General features: G+C 40.7%; 1 protein-coding gene across 1 annotated transcript in view; it reads left to right on the forward strand.

Annotated features, from left to right (window-relative positions):
• Positions 1 to 19436, forward strand: part of LOC120033200 (nck-associated protein 5-like) — a 94865-nt gene that overhangs the window by 68799 nt on the left and 6630 nt on the right. The window contains exons 11-15 of the mRNA XM_038979484.1: positions 3176 to 3263; positions 7662 to 7997; positions 9958 to 10082; positions 10685 to 10808; positions 10961 to 11142. Of these exons, the coding sequence (XP_038835412.1) occupies positions 3176 to 3263; positions 7662 to 7997; positions 9958 to 10082; positions 10685 to 10808; positions 10961 to 11142 (855 nt within the window). The remainder of the gene's footprint in view (positions 1 to 3175; positions 3264 to 7661; positions 7998 to 9957; positions 10083 to 10684; positions 10809 to 10960; positions 11143 to 19436) is intronic.

Below are 19436 nucleotides of genomic sequence, written 5' to 3' on the forward strand. Positions count from 1 at the left end.
TGCCTAAATGACTACCGACCCATAGCACTCACGTCTGTAGCCATGAAGTGCTTTGAAAGGCTGGTCATGGCTCACATCAACACCATCATTCCAGAAAGCCTAGACCCACTCCAATTTGCATACCGCCCCAACAGATCCACAGATGATGCAGTCTCTATTGCACTCCACACTGCCCTTTCCCACCTGGACAAAAGGAACACATACAGGATGTGAGAATACTATTAATTGACTACAGCTCAGCGTTCAACACCATAGTGCCCTCAAAGCTCATCAATAAGCTAAGGACAATGGGACTGAACAACTCCCTCAGCAACTGGATCCTTGGCTCCCTGACGGGCCACCCCCAGATGGTAAGGGTAGGTAACAACACATCCGCCACGCTGATCCTCAACACAGGGGCCCCTCAGGGGTGCGTGCTCAGCCCCCTCCTGTACTCCCTGTTCACTCATGACTGCACGGCCAGGCACGACTCCAACACCATCATTAAATTTGCCGATAACATAACAGTGGTAGGCCTGAACACCGACAACAATGAGACAGCCTATAGGGAGGAGGTCAGAGACCTGGCCGTGTGGTGCCAGGACAACATCTCCCTCAATGTGATCAAGACAAAGGAGATGATTGTGGACTATAGGTAAAACAGGACCAAGCACATTCTCATCGACGGGGCTGCAGTGGAGCAGGTTGAGAGCTTCAAGTTCCTTGGTGTCCACATCACCAACAAACTAACATGGTCCAAGCACACCAGGACAGTCGTGAAGCGGGCATGACAAAACCTATTCCCCCTCAGGAGACTGAAAAGATTTGGCATGGGTCCTCCGATCCTCAAAAGGTTCTACAGCTGCACCATCAAGAGCATCCTGACTGGTTGCATCACTACCTGGTTTTACAACTGCTCAGCCTTCAACCGCAAGGCACTACAGAGAGTAGTGCGAACGGCCCAGTACATCACTGGGGCCAAGCTTCCTGCCATCCAAGACCTCTATACCAGGTGGTGTCAGAGGAAGGCCCTAGAAATTGTCAAAGACTCCAGCCACCCTAGTCATAGACTGTTCTCTCTGCTACCACACGGCAAGCGGTACCGGAGCGCCAAGTCTAGGTCCAAGAGGCTTCTAAACAGCTTCTATCCCCAAGCCATAACACTCCTGAACATCTAGTCAAATGGCTACCCAGACTATTCACATTGCCCCCCCCCCCCCCCTCTTCACACCACTGCCACTCTCTGTTGTCATCTATGCATAGTCACTCTACCTACATGTACATACTACCTCAACTAACCGGTGCCCCCACACATTGACTCTGTACTGGTACTGTATATATATATATATATATTATTTTTTTACTGCTGCTCTTTAATTACTTGTTACTTTAATCTCTTATTCTTATCTGTATTTTTGAAACTGCACTGTTGGTTAGGGGCTCGTAAGTACGCATTTCACTCTAAGGTCTACAGCTGTTGTATTCGGCACATGTGACTAGTAAAATTAGATTTTATTTGGGAGATATGCTACCAATGTTGAACCCCATACTAAGCTTTGCAAAGAAAAAATGGTTTCTGTAAGACTTGGAATGCCACGTAATTCTGACCTTGTAGAAGATATTCTTTGTACTTTGTTAGGGACAGAGAGAGAGAGAGCAAGGAAGGGAGGGGGAGAAAGAAAAGAGAGTCCACATGCAATATGCAGGAAATTCAACCCAGCTGATGGGGAATTCTGATAGCAAATAGGAGGCTCTTATCGCAGACACTCAATTCAACAAAGGCCTGTTTAATACTATCCTTGCAGCTTCATCTCTATCTTCCCTCTACAGAAATACAACAAAAGAAAATAAATGAATATATAAAACAGAATATATATCAATAATGTTCTATCTGAATATGCCAGCTATTGCATCTGTGTTAGCTTAGCTGCGTTTGTTATTTTGGATGTCTGGCTTCGTAGAAGTATATAAAGTATTATCACGTTGTAGAAAAGTGTACTTTTCTTGTTTGTGGTTTATGAATCATACCAGACATGTCCTTGAACTAGCAGTTTGTTCTGTTATTATCTGTGCAGATGGTATTCAAGGAATGTTAAGGCCACAATACAAAAGATTGAATACACACACAAGCGGCAAAGCAATTATGAATACAATGCGCTGCACATTACAATGATGTAGGGGAGACCAAGGAAAAACGTAACACGAAACCACTTAGAAAGATGTTGTACAATGTGCTAATGCTTGGATAGTGTCTCTAAATGCCTAAATTCATCAATTATTTTCTGTTTTATTGACAAAAAATTGGTTTTGAGGCCCTTAAGTAAATATACCTTCCGCTTCTCTTTTTTTAGTTTTTTGACCTGTGGAACATTCTCCATGTATCTAAACATAGCATTTTTATCACTAAGATGGGGTCTTTTGATTGGTATAGTTGATGACAATAATTATTTGTATTTTCTCACAAGATTCCGATTAGTATAGGCTCCTATGTGAGGGGAATAGTTGTGACGCAGCACCTTATATGGTATTTAGATACATTAACATATTAAATAAAATGTTACTTCTTTACATCATGTTTTGTAGTAAAACTAAGATAATACCTAAAAAGTACAATTGACACTTTTGAATGCTAATATAATATATTCATTTTGATACATTTAGAGTTTTTGGTCTATATGACATGCCCAAAAGATCATCCAAATATCTGTTTCAAAACCCTTCATTTACCCTTCATTTTTAACATTGGAGACAGTGTTACAATTAACCCCGTAGCCTGTTACATTTAACCCCACCTACTGGGTCAATTGTAACATTTCACTCCCGCCACTTTTGGTTGAATTCTAAACAACTGGTATGTTCTAGATACATAGTTAGTGTGTAATGGTAGCTGAGATATGCATGTTGTTTGTATAATAATATTATTTAATTTAAATCAAATAATATTTTCATAATAAGCAAAAGCCTGAAAGTGTTACTTTGTTCTCCGGTCTCCCCTACCATTTTTTCAACAAATAATGTACCATCTGTTGATGATGTTGTGAGGCAAATTGAATAACACTTTATTTCAATGTTCTGTCATTATGCCTAAACAAATTTGTCATCAACATGATTTAGAACTTATATTATGTATATATTATATGTTGTGCGAACTCAAGTTAAATACATACTGACTTCATCCTTCATTTTTTCCCACCAGACCAGCATTGTGACACAGAAGATCAGCTTGCAAGGAGAGAATGAGGAGGACCCCACCCCTGAGACTTCATGTCAGGACCACATGATAGGTAAGGCTTTTACTGTAGCCGTGGGCCTACTGTAGCTATCGTCTGAAAACATATAACATTTTAGTGCTAATAAGCAACATTAAAATACATTTTTCAACATAGACATTTTCAGTAGTCACCAGCAATACATCTCAAACTTTTGCTCTCTGTGTAAAGTATTTCTGTAATAGATTATACAAACGGTCTCTTATTTTAGGCCTCTGTAGCATACAGAAATAACTGTTGCCATTCATCACCAGATGGCAAATGCATGTGGGACTTGAATATGTAACACTTGCACATACCAGAGAAAAACTGTAAGCTTAGAGCCTATACAATATTTCCTGCATCTTTGCAGGACTGATTTGTCTTGTCACTGGCAGAGTGAGTCTTTATTATCACGCCACTCTTCCACTGCATATTGAGGTCATCAACAAAATGGTTACTGTCTCCGGCGTTCAAAAATCCTTTTAGCGTTGCTAGCGCACATTGTTATTTACGTGGCTAAGACATTGAGGGTTGTCGGGGCAGCTGCTGTTCTTAGAGCTTTGGTAGCATACAATGTGTGATGAGAAAATTATATGCAACAACACCCACTTACTATTTCAATGACAAGGCGATCTTTACATGCTGGGCAGTTTGTCATTCATTGGCAGGTGGAAGGCATTCTTAGGGAACGGGACTAGGACAGGGTAATCAATGTTTATTAGAGCTGTATAATACTAGGTGCCTATCGCTCTGTCGGAATGCTTTAGGCAGTTAATGTGCCACTGTTGTCCATTCAGGAATGGGGTCTTCTCTCACTTAGTCTGGCTTTGGCATAACGTGAACAGGAGAGGAGCAAAACGGTCATGTACAACCTGTGCAAAAGGTGTTTGTGATGCCTCGACTTGAATTATAGTGGTCTTTTCTTTATATTTGAAGTTTGTCCTTATTTTCACACAAGATTATGATCTCCGTTGCTTAATTTTGTTTATTTATTTCCATGCATATAATCTACACAGATAATATGGCTGCTGGTAAGCAGTATTTCACTCAATATAACTAATTTATGTTGACTATCATAATGACTATTTAAATCAAGATTTATCTAAAGGATGGACATTATGGAGCTAGATTTAGGTTATTTTGGACATAATTTACATCCAACATGGAAAACATAGGCCTATATACCGTTACTTATAAAAGCTGCTCTCTTTGGCTCAAAGTCATTTTTATATGCTAGCCTCTGTATTGATGGGGTCTACCACACAAATATTGCCAGACATTGTTTTGACATGGGAAACTTTCCAGGGTGTATGAACATTTCCCTGATTCAACTAAGCCCCATATCGTGGAACAGAGCCAAAAATAAGATTGTTAATCGTTTCTGTATTCTAATTAACTGAATGGCATATTTAATTCTGCCAGCTAGCACATCTATCCAACCTCCCCTCAGTATGAATTAAAGCTCTCATAAAGATTTAAGCAGAGTCCACTTATAGGCCCTGAAGTCCAGCCTAGCATATCATTTTACCCTGGGATTTTATGGGTAGAATATGTCACACATTTGCCTGATCTCAATTACTTATTTTCTCTGAACACACAAGAAACTAGAAACAAAAAGAGCATTTTTTTTTTTACATAATGTGATATTGTAGCAGGAATTAAAACTAAAAACTACAAAAGGATGCAGATGGACTCATGAGTCTGAGGTGTGGCTTTGTCATGGTTCAAATCAAATCACATTTTATTTCTCACCTTACAAGGCCTTAACCAACAATGCAGTTTAAAGAAAAATGAAATATTTACTAAATAAACTATATAAAAACAAATTAAGAGCAACAATAACGAGGCTATATATGGGTACCAGTACCGAGTCAATGTGCAGGGTTACAGGTTAGTCAAGGTAATTGAGGTAATATGTACATGTAGGTAGAGGTACTATGCATAGATAATAGATAATTAACAGCTCATGTTATGACCTTTGACTTGTTGATTTTAACGGTTTGAGGTCTTGGTCATGTGACGATAGTCATGACCTCTGGTTGTAATTCCCATGCAGTTGTGATGGTGGTTAATGTCGGGGTTTTAAATGAGTCCTCATCATAACATGTCATTTGGTCTGCAGCGCTTGCCCTCTATCACCTGGAGGTTTAATGTAGAAGTGATTGGGATCACAGTAAACACAATTTTTACCCTAGGGACAATTAAAATCATACCCTTCGAGGTCCAGAGTACTGCTGGTTTTCTGTTCTACCTGATAATTAATATGCACCAACCTGGTGTCCCAGGTCTAAACCAGTCCCTGATTAGAAAAAAACATTGGTGGAACTGGCTTCGAGGTCCATGTTAGACCTAGTTATAGTGTGAGTGCAAAGGGCATATTGAAAACAACTGCCAAATCAACTCCTTTGATTATTAAGCTTTGTGAGGTATGGATGTCTCCCTCTTTCTCTTTCCTTCCTCTCTTTCTCTTTTATTTCCCTTTCTCTATTTATCTCCCTCTTTATCTTCTCTGTCTTTTTCCTTGAATATAGGATCAAGAATGTGAGACATTCTGAAGTGGTTTGCACTTGATGCATAATGCAGAAATCTGTAGTAATTGATCAGCTGCTGTTTTAGGGGCTTGCCACAACCGCCCCGTGATGACTCAATGCAGATTAATCTGAGCAACATAACAGGCCATCTGTCCATCGAGGTGGTTTATGACCACCTCAGCTACAACTCATTCTCACGCATTAATGCGGAGTAGGTGGTGCAAGAGAGGCAGAAGAAGACACGTATGCCTACAATATGACTCTAACTGTGCACTAATAGCATGATTTAAGTTGACTGTGTTTACTCCCAGTCATCCAGTGGGACGTTTCTGATGCATAATTGAATGAATTCTTGTTTTGATGCACTGTTGGTTTAATTGAATGTCTGGTTGCACATTTAGAGAGAACTGTAAATATTGCTTTATTAGGTTAATAATGTATTTTACAACAGCAGTGCATTGCCTCTGATAACGTATAGCTTTGGTTTTAATTATGAGGGTTTAATGCAGCTGTTAGGAGATGATGTTGTGCGAGCCCTATGTTTATGGGTATTTGTACTAAATCATATCCATGAGAGGGCTACCTCTTACATGCCTTGAACCTCTTCAGGGGAAACAGTTAATTCATGAATTCATTAATTCAATCATCCATTTATTCATTCGATGGATGGATGTGTTAGGGCATATAGAAGAAGTGGATGTTTATGGTCTGGGCGTTACAAGACCAAGCTCCAGGGTTAAGGGCAGAGCTAGCAGAAATCGACCCAACTAAACAAATAGGTCCCATGCTTGTCCATGAAATGCAAGAAAGAAATCAGAACTTACAGATTGTTCTATGGGGGAAAATATCTTTCAAAACAACTGCGTACTCGAAAGGATCAATCATTTCCAAGGTTTTTCCATCCTCAACTAGTCTATAATAAATATATAACGCTAGATGGATATTTTATACTTTTGCAATGCAGCAACATACTGTGCAACCTAGAATGAGAACAGAAGAATGTCAAAGCGGCAGTCATATCAGCCATGAGACCTTTCCCCCTCTTTTGTCTTTAAACTGAATTCATGTTAGAACTAGTTCAACATTCTCTTTCTTTCTTTTTTACCCAAATTGTTGCAATTAAGTCATGAGCACAGAATGATTAGGCAACATCATTCACAGTTACATGGAATTGGATCATGCCGAACAGCCATCCATCTGTCTCGCTCGGAGAGGCTTAGCAAAACGGTGTATTTTAAGCGCTGTCCATCTGTTGCTACAATGCTCTTAGATCACTGCGCAGTGTGGAACATATCAAGTTCGGCGAATGTGTGTAAATCAACATAATGCTGATACAGGAGGTAGGGAGAAAAATCACAAATAAATTGGCACTCTAAAGTCACGCTGGGTTCCAAATGGGTGAAATTAGATTGGGAACGCAGAGAGAGCTAGGAGTTACAAGCGGCCGTTCATTTTAGATCCTTTTCAAGATTAGTCAGATACCTTTATTAATATTATGAAGAAGTGATACAGATTTGATCATAGAGTGCTGATAACCACTTATAGGAATAAACCTGATGAATTACACACACAACAGATCGTATCACACGTATTACTAGACAAAGTAATACGAAAGGTTCAGACCTTTTTCCTGCAATACATTTCTACAGTTTCTCGTAATGATTTGGCTTTGGATTGTACCCAGGTGCTCCGTACGTGAAGTAATGCTCCTGTTTCTCTTGCTTTTGCCTCCATTCGTTCTCCTATCGTATTGAACCTACCCAAGATGCCCTTTTTACCCATAACCCCTTCAGTTGCTTGTGAATCCAATCCAGTGGCTCCTCCTCCTTTTCCGTTGCTCCCCCCCACCCATCATCACACGCTGCTTCTCCTGTCCCCCCCCCCCCCGCCCCTCCCCCAGGCTCCAGCTGCCAGATGAGAACCCTGGACAGCGGGATTGGCACCTTCCCCCTCCCTGATTCCGTCACCCTGGTCAACGGGCGCCACATTCCCAGATCTGAGTCCAGCCCCGACCGGATGATGGCAAGCATTCACAGTCCCACTGATCCTGACCAGGACCTCCTCTCGGCTTCTGCTGCTCATTCCCCATCCCATGTGAAAGTGCCATCCCTGTCTGAGACCCACCCGCATGCACAACCCACCAGTGCCCTGGGCCACTCCCTGTCTGACCCTTCAGTTACTGGAAGAGGTTGTGGACAGGAAGCCCTGAGCTGCCTCCCCAGACCATCCACCTCAGGTAAGACTGGGGGTTCACCTCATATCAACCTCCCCGTTACGTCCCCATTCTATACCCGTCTCCCAAAGCGTGCACTTCCACACTCCCCTTTATGAATTAAGAAGCATTGGATTGCCATAAGCATTGGCTGTCCACACCAATGTTGTTATACCAGTACAGTCCCATCATGTGAGGTGGATTGTTCAAGTGCACACTTCAAGGAGAAAAGTCGATGATAGGGACACAACCACTGTTACAGGCTCTGTGTTGTCTCTGCTTCATGCCAATGGTTTTATGTTCGGTAAACCAATGATCCGCAGCTGCATATAATCGCTAGAATGGCTGGGCTGGCTCAGAGGATGTTTGGCCACTATCATGAAACCCTATTTGGTGTTAACCCATCTATAAACTGTGTATAAAATGAGAGAGGATAAAATTCAGATTCTCGCTGGCTCAATTTGATTGTGCAATGAGGGTCGCAGTGTTTTACTTCAATTCACATCATTATGGGGCGGCAGGTAGCCTAGTGTTTAGAGCATTGGGCCAGTAACCGAAAGGTTGCTAGATCGAATCTCCGAGCTGACAAGGTAAAAATCTATCATTCTGTCCCTGAACAAGGCGTTTAACCCACTGTCCCTAGGCCGCCATTGTAAATAAGAATTTGTTCTTAACTGACTTGCCTAGTTAAATAAAGGTTAAATAAAAAAGTATGAACCTTACGTCACTCTCAAGAATTCACTATACATGTTCCACCCTCTCAATCTCAACAGAGGATCCATTCTCCACTTGAAGGTATTCAGTGAAAATGAAAACCTTCTACCTTTGTAGAATGCTGGACTAGATGGACAAGCCTATCAGGCTTGATTTGGTATTCTGAGTGATATTCTGTAGCTCTGCTTAACAAAGGACACCGTGTCCCTCACCCACCTTCACAAAACCCTCCGGATAATACGACCCACAGACCATATCCCAAGGATAAGTCGCTAATACAATTAGACACGCAAACTCACTAGCGACAATTAGCAGCATAGATCATAAACCACCTTCTGCCTGTTCTTTCACTGCAGCAACACAACAGTATGACGGTGGGTGGGAGGGAGGGAGGGAGGGAAGGAGAGCGAGAGGGATCATATAGGCTGAGGGAAGTAACACTAACAATGTACTCGTACAGTATAGGGATGAGTGATCCCAGTGATTTATGCAATCAGGGAATTAGTGTCGATCTGTGTGACCTATGTACTGCAGTTAAGGTAGGCATGACCAGCAGCTGTCATTATAAGGAATAGAGAAGGAGCCTAATCTCCATCACGGATTCCCTCACAGGTTGTCAAGAAGATGAAAGGACTATTTTGTCCTCGGCACAGTACAAATTATTCTGCTGATGTTCCCGCGGCGCCGCCGCCAACGAGGCCCAGTTAATTATATTGTCAGGAGAAGGTAGGAAGTTGTAGAGAGAAAAAAAAGACAGAAGGAAGGGGTAGATAGTCATTAAAATTCACACTGACTCAGCTGTGACAATCATTGGATGCTTTGTCATTGGGGGTGACAGTTTGAAGATGCTATTTCGGGGCTGCTTCAAGTCAGAGATGTAGCGGTGTAGTCTCCGTAGGGAGGATGCCATTGACTATTAACAGATGAAATGCCAAACTCTCCTCACACTTAAAGAAATTGTAGCATCATGCTCATGTTGTACAGCGTGTGCTTTCACAGGTTAACAACTATTTTGGCATAGCGTTAGCTATGGATGCGTCCCAAATGGCAACCTATGGCCATGGTCGAAAGTAGTGCACTATAAAGGGAATAGGGTGCCATTTGGGATGTAGATATGAGTTTTACTGAAACTCCGGGACCTAATAGCTTTGACTTTCTATTTTTCCGCCCTCTATGTACGCAATGCGTAGGTCCTCTTCCTGGTGTGAGTGTGTGGGTTTGGTTGTTGTCTGTGTCTCATGATTTGTTTCTCTTTACTTTTGAATGATAGATGTGATCAGAAGGAAGCGACTGAGTCAGATAGACTTATGCAGCACCAGCCACACAGTCACTACAGAGGCCCACGAGGAACAAGTGGAGAAGAAGAGGATCACCAAGGACCTAAACTCATCCAGTGTAAGGAACTTCCCACGCACTATTAGGCCTATGTCAAAGGGGTGGTGTTTTGGGAGCAAAATAGACTGCAAGAGCATAGTAATTGTGGCTTCTGTACAATCCCTATACAATATCACATCTCTAAGAAGCATTATCATTATGAAAGAGTATCTCCGTAATCTGTTGAGGATACAGTGATATCTAATTACCCAGAGTCAGATGAACTCGTGGCTACCATTTTATGTCTCTGCGTCCAGTATCAATGAAGTTAGAGGTAGTTTCGCGAGCCAATGTTAACTAGCATTAGCGCAATGACTGGAAGTCCATGGATATCTGCTAGCATACTAGTAGATCTAGGGCCTAATTGCTAAAATCCCAAAGTATCCATTTAAGGAAGCAATTGCTAACTAGCGTTAGTACAATGACTTGACGTCTACCATAGACGTCCAGTCATTGTGCTAACGCTAATTAGCATTTGCTCGTGAAACTACTAACTTCCTTCGTACTGGATGCTGAGACATAAAAATGTTATCCACAAGTTCATCTGACTCCTGGGAAGTAGTCTTTAAAGGGATTTATTTATCTTCTCATTGTGTTCAAATGTCCCTCTCTTTCCTGAACAGGACAGAGCCGCGAGTGTGTGCACATACTCAGGCAGCAGCAGTGACACCGAGACAGAGTCTGAAGGGAACACGCTAGGCTCCACCCAAAGCACTCTTACCAACAGAGCAAAGACGAGCAACCAAGGTCAGAATCTCGCCTTCATCCCACATCCACAGACACAATATTGATGTTATTTAGATGTACTGTAGGCCTACATCATTTGATTTTAGACAGTTTATCTTGATTGGTTGATTGATTGATAGATAGATATATTGATTGAAAATGGCTCTCCACAGTTGACTATGAAGAGAAGACAATGAAGAGGAGCAGTGTGGGAAAGTTCCCGTCAATCATGGACTACTATCAACATGACATGTTCTCTCACGTAGAGAAGGACGACCACAGGAGGAGTTTCTCCCAATACAACTTGTTGCACAACCAGTCATTGCTAGAGGGCAAAGCAGGAGACAGACTAAGCGTAAGTGCTTCCTGTTAACCTATGACATACACTGAACAAAAATCTAAACACAACATGCAACAATTTCAAAGATTTTACAGAGTTACAGTTCATATAAGGAAATCAGTCAATTGAAATAAGTTCATTAGCCCCTAATCAATGGATTTCACATGACTGGGCAAGGGCGCAGCCACGGGTGGCCCTGGGAGGGCTAAGGCCCGCCCACTTGGGAGCCAGGCCCAGCCAATCAGAATGAGTTTTCCCCAACAAAAGGGCTTTATTACAGTCAGAAATACTCCCCAGCACGCCCTGCCAAATTCTCAAAACAACTTTGGAGGTGGCTTTTGGTAGAGAAATTAACATTCAATTCCCTGGCAACAGCTTTGGACAGGGACAGCAGCATACCACCCTGCATCCCACTGCTGGCTTGCTTCTGAAGCTAAGCAGGGTTGGTCCTGGTCAATCCCTGGATGGGAGACCAGATGCTGCTGGAAGTGGTGTTGGAGGGGCAGTAGGAGCCACTCTTTCCTCTGGTCTAAAAAAATATCCCAATGCCCCAGGGCAGTGATTGGGGACACTGCCCTGTGTAGGGTTCCGTCTTTTGGATGGGACGTTAAATGGGTGTCCTGACTCTCTGAGGTCATTAAAGATCCCATGGCACTTATTGTAAGAGTAGGGGTGTTAACCCTGGTGTCCTGCCTAAATTCCCAATCTGACCGTCATGGCAAACTTATCATCCCCAGTTTACAATTGGCTCATTCATCCCCCTCCTCTCCCCTGTAACTATTCCCCAGGTTGTTGCTGTAAATGAGAATGTGTTCTCAGTCAACTTACCTCGTAAAATAAAAAAATAAAAAAACATTCCTGCAGAGCATGCTCCCTCAAAACTTGAGACATTTGTGGTATTGTGTTATGACAAAACTGCACATTTTAGTGGCCTTTTATTGTCCCCAGCATAAGGTGCACCTGTGTGATGATCATGCTGTTTAATCATCTTATTGATATGCCACACCTGGTGTATGGATTAACTTGGCAAAGGAGAAATGCTCACTAATAGGGATGTAAACAAATTTCTGGGCAAAATTGGAGAGAAATAAGCTTTTTGTGGGTTTGGAAAATTTCTGTGATTTTCTATTTCAGCTTATGAAACATGGGACCAACAGTTTATATGTTGCTTTTATATTTTTGTTCAGTATATTACTTTTGACATATCCTTTTGTAGCTCATCAACTAGATGATCATGGTCTGTTGATGTTGCTTCAGGAGGATCTATTGTACGGACCTTTACCACGAACCTCGAAAAAGTCTGATGTTTACAATAGAGTTTGACACTAATGTCATCAAGGATGTAGTCAAACTTTCCCTCTAAATGTCATGTGAGATCATGCATTAGCTCAACGCAAACTGTTTCCATGGTAACTTGCACTCCAACTCATGTGAAAACAAAATCGCTGTAAAGCAACATTTGTCCTTTTCCAGCTTCTCCAGCTTTCTCAAAGTGTGGACAAAGTCCACAAAGTTTGATGTCTTTCACCCTCCTATACAACGCTGTAGTTGGATTGTTCGGACGTTTTCATAAAATTAATTAAAGTCGCCTAATTGCTTTCGATTGGCTTGCCCTCTCGTGTCACGGGGTATTTACCTACCAGCATTTAACTTCACTGAATGACAAATGAGGAGCAGTGACCATGAAATGGTCCTCAGCTCCTACTTCCTCTCAGATCAGTTCAGTAGAATAACCTAACACATACACACACGACCTGACAGAAAAATCCATAATCTGTAAAAGGATTTGACTCAACTAGAGGTCGACCGATTAATCGGTATGGCCGATTAATTAGGGCCGATATCAAGTTTTCATAACAATCGGTAATCGGCATTTTTGGCAGATTACATTGCATTCCACGAGGAAACTGCGTGGCAGGCTGACCACCTGTTACGCGAGTGCAGCAAGGAGCCAAGGTAAGTTGCTAGCTAGCATTAAACTTATCTTATAAAAAACAATCAATCTTCACGTAATCACTAGTTAACTACACATGGTTGATGATATTACTAGGTTAACTAGCTTGTCCTGCGTTCCTACTTCGCCAAACGGGGGATGATTTAACAAAAGCGCATTCGTGAAAAAAGTACAATCGTTGCACGAATGTACCTAACCATAAACATCAATGCCTTTCTTAAAATCAATACACAGAAGTATATATTTTTAAACCTGCATATTAAGTTAAAAGAAATTCATGTTAGCATGCAATATTAACTAGGGAAATTGTGTCACTTCTCTTGCGTTCATTGCATGCAGAGTCAGGGTAAATGCAACAGTTTGGGCCGCATGGCTCGTTGCGAACTAATTTGCCAGAATTGTACATAATTATGACATAACATTGAATGCTGTGCAATGTAACAGCAATATTTAGACTTAGGGTTGCTACCCGTTTGATAAAATACGGAACGGTTCCGTATTTCACTGAAAGAACAAACGTTTTGTTTTCGAAATGATAGTTTCCGGATTTGACCATATTAATGACCAACGGCTCGTATTTCTGTATTTATTATATTATAATTAAGTCTATGATTTGATAGAGCAGTCTGACTGAGCGGTGGTAGGCGGCAGCAGGCTCGTAAGCATTCATTCAAACTTTACTGCGTTTGTCAGCAGCTCTTAGCAATGCTTGCTTCACAGCACTGTTTATGACTTCAAGCCTATCAACTCCCGAGATTAGGCTGGCAATACTAAAGTGTCTATAAGAACATCCCATTGTCAAAGGTATATGAAATACAAATGGTATAGAGAGAAATAATAACTACAACCTAAAACTTCTTAACTGGGAATATTGAAGAACTGGAAATATTGAACCACCAGCTTTCATATGTTCTCATGTTCTGAGCAAGGAACTTAAAAGTTAGCTTTTTTACATGGCACTTATAGCACTTTTACTTTCTTCTCCAACACTGTGTTTTTGCATTATTTAAACCAAATTGAGCATATTTCATTATTTATTTGAGACTAAATAGATTTTATTTATATATTATATAAAGTTAAAATAAAGGTGTTCATTGTTCATTCAGTATTGTTGTAATTGTCATTATTACAAATATATATATATATTGGCCGATTAATCGGTATCGGCCTTTTTTGGTCCTCCAATAATCGGTATTGGTATCGGCGTTGAAAAATCATAATCGGTCGACCTCTAGACTCAGCACAAGTTCAGAGAGAGGGAGAGAGGAAAAATACATGAATATTTTTTATGTTCTTGAACTGTGGTTCTTACTGTTGGCCTATAGAGGCCTTGTACTATGAAAGAGGAGCAGTACTGAAACTAGCAGCTACTCTGCTAAGGCAAAATACAACGCTGCAGGGATCAGGCTGTATACCTTTTTATTAAACTTACAACATCTTTCTTGCCAGTCTCTTTTTGGGGTCAAACATTTCTAACAGATTCAATAAGTACAGATCTATTCCATTCTGCATTGACTGAACAATTGTCTGCTCAAAATTGAATGTGGAAAACGAATGCCCTTGGTGTATGCTTTGACCCTGACGAAGGCACTGCATACAGAAACATTGGTTCATCTATTCATTGAATAACTGGGAATAAAATAGAGTATGCAGCTTTTTGTCTCCTCGGCAGTTAGTCTACACTTATTAAAACAATTTTGGATATGAGTCTTCCGCTCCCACTCTACAAAAAGGTTTGTGCTAAAAGGGCCAGGATTTGACCATTTTAATGTCAGTGAAATCAAATCAATCAAATAAATAAAAATGAAATAAGGTAAAGTGTGGTTGCTGGTTGCGGACGTGGGGTTGTAACTGAGATTTTTCTAACAAGGTTTATGTGTGGTTGGCTTCTGCGGTGGTGAGCCGGGGGTTTGAAAGCATGGCTCGGATTGCGATGAGACTCCCTCCAGAAATGCAGCGTGTCGGACAGAGATCATGTGCATCCAACCTGCACAGAGATCACCCAAACAATGACAACAAATACACCAAAGACAGAGCAACACTATGGATTTAATCCTACTATCTTTTGCTGTCCAATAATTGGTCTTGGAAAGACCTCACAAGATAATATCTTCATAAATAAAATAAAGAAACTTTGAAAAGACATCTAAATATCACAATAAAGGCCTATGAGAACTTGTTTGGTTGAATAGCACTTGACTATTCTAAATTAATTTGTTAATAATTAAATGTTCAAGTTAAAGGTGTACAGAATTACAGAAGAGAGAACCTCATTTAATATCCATGAACCAACCAAGATGATGGACCCCCTTTCAACCCATTTTCTCCTTTTCAACCTGTTTACTCCTTATTAACATGGATTTGACCTTAAAGGGACAATGTCTCTCTTAAAGGGACACAGTTGCTCTCATGTCCACCCGTGACAATACTCCCACAGTGGGGTCTGAAATTATTGACACCCTTGATAAAGATGAGCAAAAATGACTGTATAAAATAAATAATTAAAATACTGAGCTACAGTATATTGTATGCTCAAAATTGTTTGAAAATTATATTATTTTATAATCTCAAAAAGGTAGGGGTCCCAATAACTCAAATTGATAGGATAATGGTATTGAGCATTTTTCTAAAATGTTTTATGAGTTGGAGAACACATTGGGAGGTATCTAAGACCATTCCTCCTTACAGATTTCTTTCAGATCCTTGATATCCTTCGTCTGTGCTTAGACAAAGGATATCCCTCTTCAATTCAAACCAAAGGTTTTCAATGGGCGTCATGTCCGTAGACTGAGATGGCCATTGCAAAATTGAGATTTTGTGGCCAATTTACCATGTCTTTGTGGATTTTGATATGTGCTTGGGGTTATTGTCTCGCTGGAAGATCCACTTATGGTCAAGTTTCAGCCTCCTGGCAGAGGCAACAAGGTTTCTGGCGTAAAATGTCCCGGTCCTGGGTAAAGTTCATGATGCCACTGACCTTAACAAGGGCCCCAGGGCCAGTGTAATCAAAATAGCCCCATAATATCGAAGATCTATCACCATCTTTTACAGTAGGTATGGGGTACTTTTCTGCTCATTCTAATTTCCACGTCAAACCCACTACTGGTATGCGTGGCCAAAGAGCTCTATTTTCATTTCATCCAACAAATGTAAAAGCCTGGAGTTTGCTTAACGGCATTATTATTTAAAACAATTAGGGGGTAGATCAGCTTTAATATTGCAGATAGATTTTGGCTTCCATCAATTTAATTGTTTGCATCATTTCCAATCTCCCATATATATTTTTTTGTAAAAATATACAGTACCATTCAAAAGTTTAGACACACCTACTCATTCAAGGGTTGTTCTTTATTTGTACTCTTTTCTACATTGTAGAATAGTATTGAAGACATCAAAACTATGAAATAACACATGGAATCATGTAGTAACCTAAAAAGTGTTAAACAAATCAAAATATTTTTGATTTTAGATTCTATAAAGTAGCCACCCTTTGCCTTGATGACAACTTTGCACACTCTTGGCTTTCTCTCAACCAGCTTCAACTCGAATGCTTTTCAACAGTCTTGAAGGACTTCCCACATATGCTGAGCACTTGTTGGCTGCTTTTCCTGCACTCTGCGGTCTGACTCATCCCAAACCATCTCAATTGGGTTGATGTTGGGTGGTTGTGGAGGTCATCTGATGCAGCACTCCATCACTCTCCTTCATGGTCAAATAGCCCTTACACAGCCTGGAGGTGTGTTTGGTCATTGTCCTGTTGAAAAAACAAATGACAGTCCCACTAAGCACAAACCAGATGGGATGGCGTATCACTGCCGAATGCTTTGGTAGCCCATGCTGGTTAAGTGTGTCTTGAATTCTAAATAAATCACAGACACTGTCAACAGCAAAGCACCCCCACACCATCACACCTCCTCCTCCATGCTTCACGGTGGGAACCACACATGCGGAGATCATCCATTCACCGACTCTACGTCTCACAAAGACACAGCAGTTGAAACCAAAAAATCTAAAATTTAAACTTGCTCATTGCTCATGTTTCTTGGCCCAAACATGTCTCTTCTTATAATTGGTGTCCTTTAGAGTGGTTTCTTTGCAGCAATTCGACCCTGAAGGCCTGATTCATGCAGTCTCCTCTGAACATTTGTTGTTGAGATTTGTCTGTTACTTGAACTCTGTGAAGCATTTATTTGGGCTGCAATCTGAGGTGCAGTTAACTCTAGTGAACTTATCCTCTCCAGCAGAGGTAACTCTGGGTCTTCCTTTCCTGTGGTGGTCCTCATGAGAACCAGTTTTATCATAGCTCTTGATGGTTTTTGCGACTGCACTTGAAGAAACTTTCAAAGTTCTTGCCATTTTCCGGATTAACTGACGTTCATGTCTTAAGGTAATGATGGACTGTCGTTTCTCTTTGCTTATTTGAGCTGTTCTTGCCATAATATGGACTTGGTCTTTTAACAAATAGGACTATCTTCTGTATACCACCCCTACCTTGTCACAACACAACTGATTGTCTCAAACGCATTAAGAAGAAAATAAATTCCACAAATTAACTTTTAAGATGTCACACCTGTTAATTGAAATGCATTCCAGGTGACTACCTCGTGAAGCTGGTAGAGAGAATGCAAAGAGTGTGCAAAGCTGTCATCAAGGCAAAGTGTGGCTACTGTGAAGAATCTCAAATATAAAATATATTTTAATTTGAAACTTTTTTGGTTACTACATGATTCCATATGTGTTATTTCATAGTTTTGATGTCTTCACTATTATTCTACAATGTATAAAATAGTAAAAGAAAAAAACCTTGAATGAGTAGGTGTGTCCAAACTTTTGACTGGTACTGTATGTATATATTTTTTAAATATATTTTCCTTTATTATTTTCCTCTTCCCTAATTGGAGTAAACTAATGGACAACAACACTTAGGCTTCTACTTCTAGCTGATACATACTATATACTGTACATTTTAAGGACACAGTATATTTTACAATAGTTATCTTTCGTTTGTTTTTTGTCCCATCCTTGTTTGTGTTTTGTCCCAGCTACCCTTAACCCCCCCATCTATCACTGAAGTCCATCCAGTTTTCTATTTGCAATATTATTATTATTTAAATGTATGATGATGTTTCACAAAAGCTCTGAACCTTTCTGTTCTCTTAGTTTCTACAGATTGTAAATTAAATATATATATTTTTTTTTTTATTTAAATTTTTTAATTAAAGATAATTTTGCTAAGAGTATTATATTATTGATCGATTGACTAGGACTTTTCAAATCACCCAGCAGTGCTAAATGGCATTGGCACTTGGATTCGATAGGAACTGATGCTTTGGTCAGATTACATGAAAATAGAGGTCTTTGGCCACGCACACCAGTGGTGGGTGTGGCACCAAAATGACAATGTATGAGTCGAAAAGAAACCCATACCTACTGTAGAATATGGTGTTGGGACCACACTGTATATGTAACCATTCACAGTCAGTCAGGTAAGTTCATAATATTGTTATGGAAGATTCGTTTGGGAAGTGCGAAGTGTGTGGAAGGTGCGGACGGGGAGCGCGGATGCAGTGTGAGATTGGGTGATTTAAGTGCCTTTAATAACCTTTCACAAACATTCAGGAGAGTGATGTAAAGCTCGGCAGCTCTCATCAGAGACCTCATGGCCCAGCCTGGCCCCCATTCATCATCCTGACACTGCCTGACAGCCACGCTGCCTGCCTGCCTCTCTGCCTGCCTGGCTACACCCCCTCTTCCCTCTGCCTCCTTCAAACCCACCCCCTTTTCTTTCTATATCTTTCTCAGTTTGGCTCTCATCCTCTCTTTCTTCCCCTCTCTTTCTTTCATTCTCTCCCTTTTTCTCTCTTTCTTTCCTTCTAACCTGGTTCTCTCTCTCACTCCCTTCTCTCTCTACCTCTCTTTTTCTCTCTCCTGATGGGTAATAGAGATTGCTACAGGCCTCTCTGACAGGGGGAAAACAGCATTGGATGCTGTGCTGGGGCCGGGCATGGCAGGACATAAGGAGCCAGACCAGAAAGGGCTAGGTTACACAGCCATATGCCTCATAACTATATAATATCTGTGTTCACACCTTCTCCCCAGCTGCTTGTAACAGCTTGTTACCTGGACCACTAATGTAATGGGGAGAGAGAGGGATGTTTTTGGTTTTGGACATGCAATTGGAAATAGAAGTACAGACATGTAAGTGTGGAGGCCCATATATATATATATATATTGATTGATTGATTTCAATTGCATGCCAGCTGCTACTGCCTGTACATACATACATACATACATACATACATACATACATACATACATACATACATACATACATACATACATACATACATACATA

Source organism: Salvelinus namaycush, chromosome 40, assembly GCF_016432855.1.
Source record: "Salvelinus namaycush isolate Seneca chromosome 40, SaNama_1.0, whole genome shotgun sequence".
Lineage (NCBI taxonomy): Eukaryota > Metazoa > Chordata > Actinopteri > Salmoniformes > Salmonidae > Salvelinus > Salvelinus namaycush.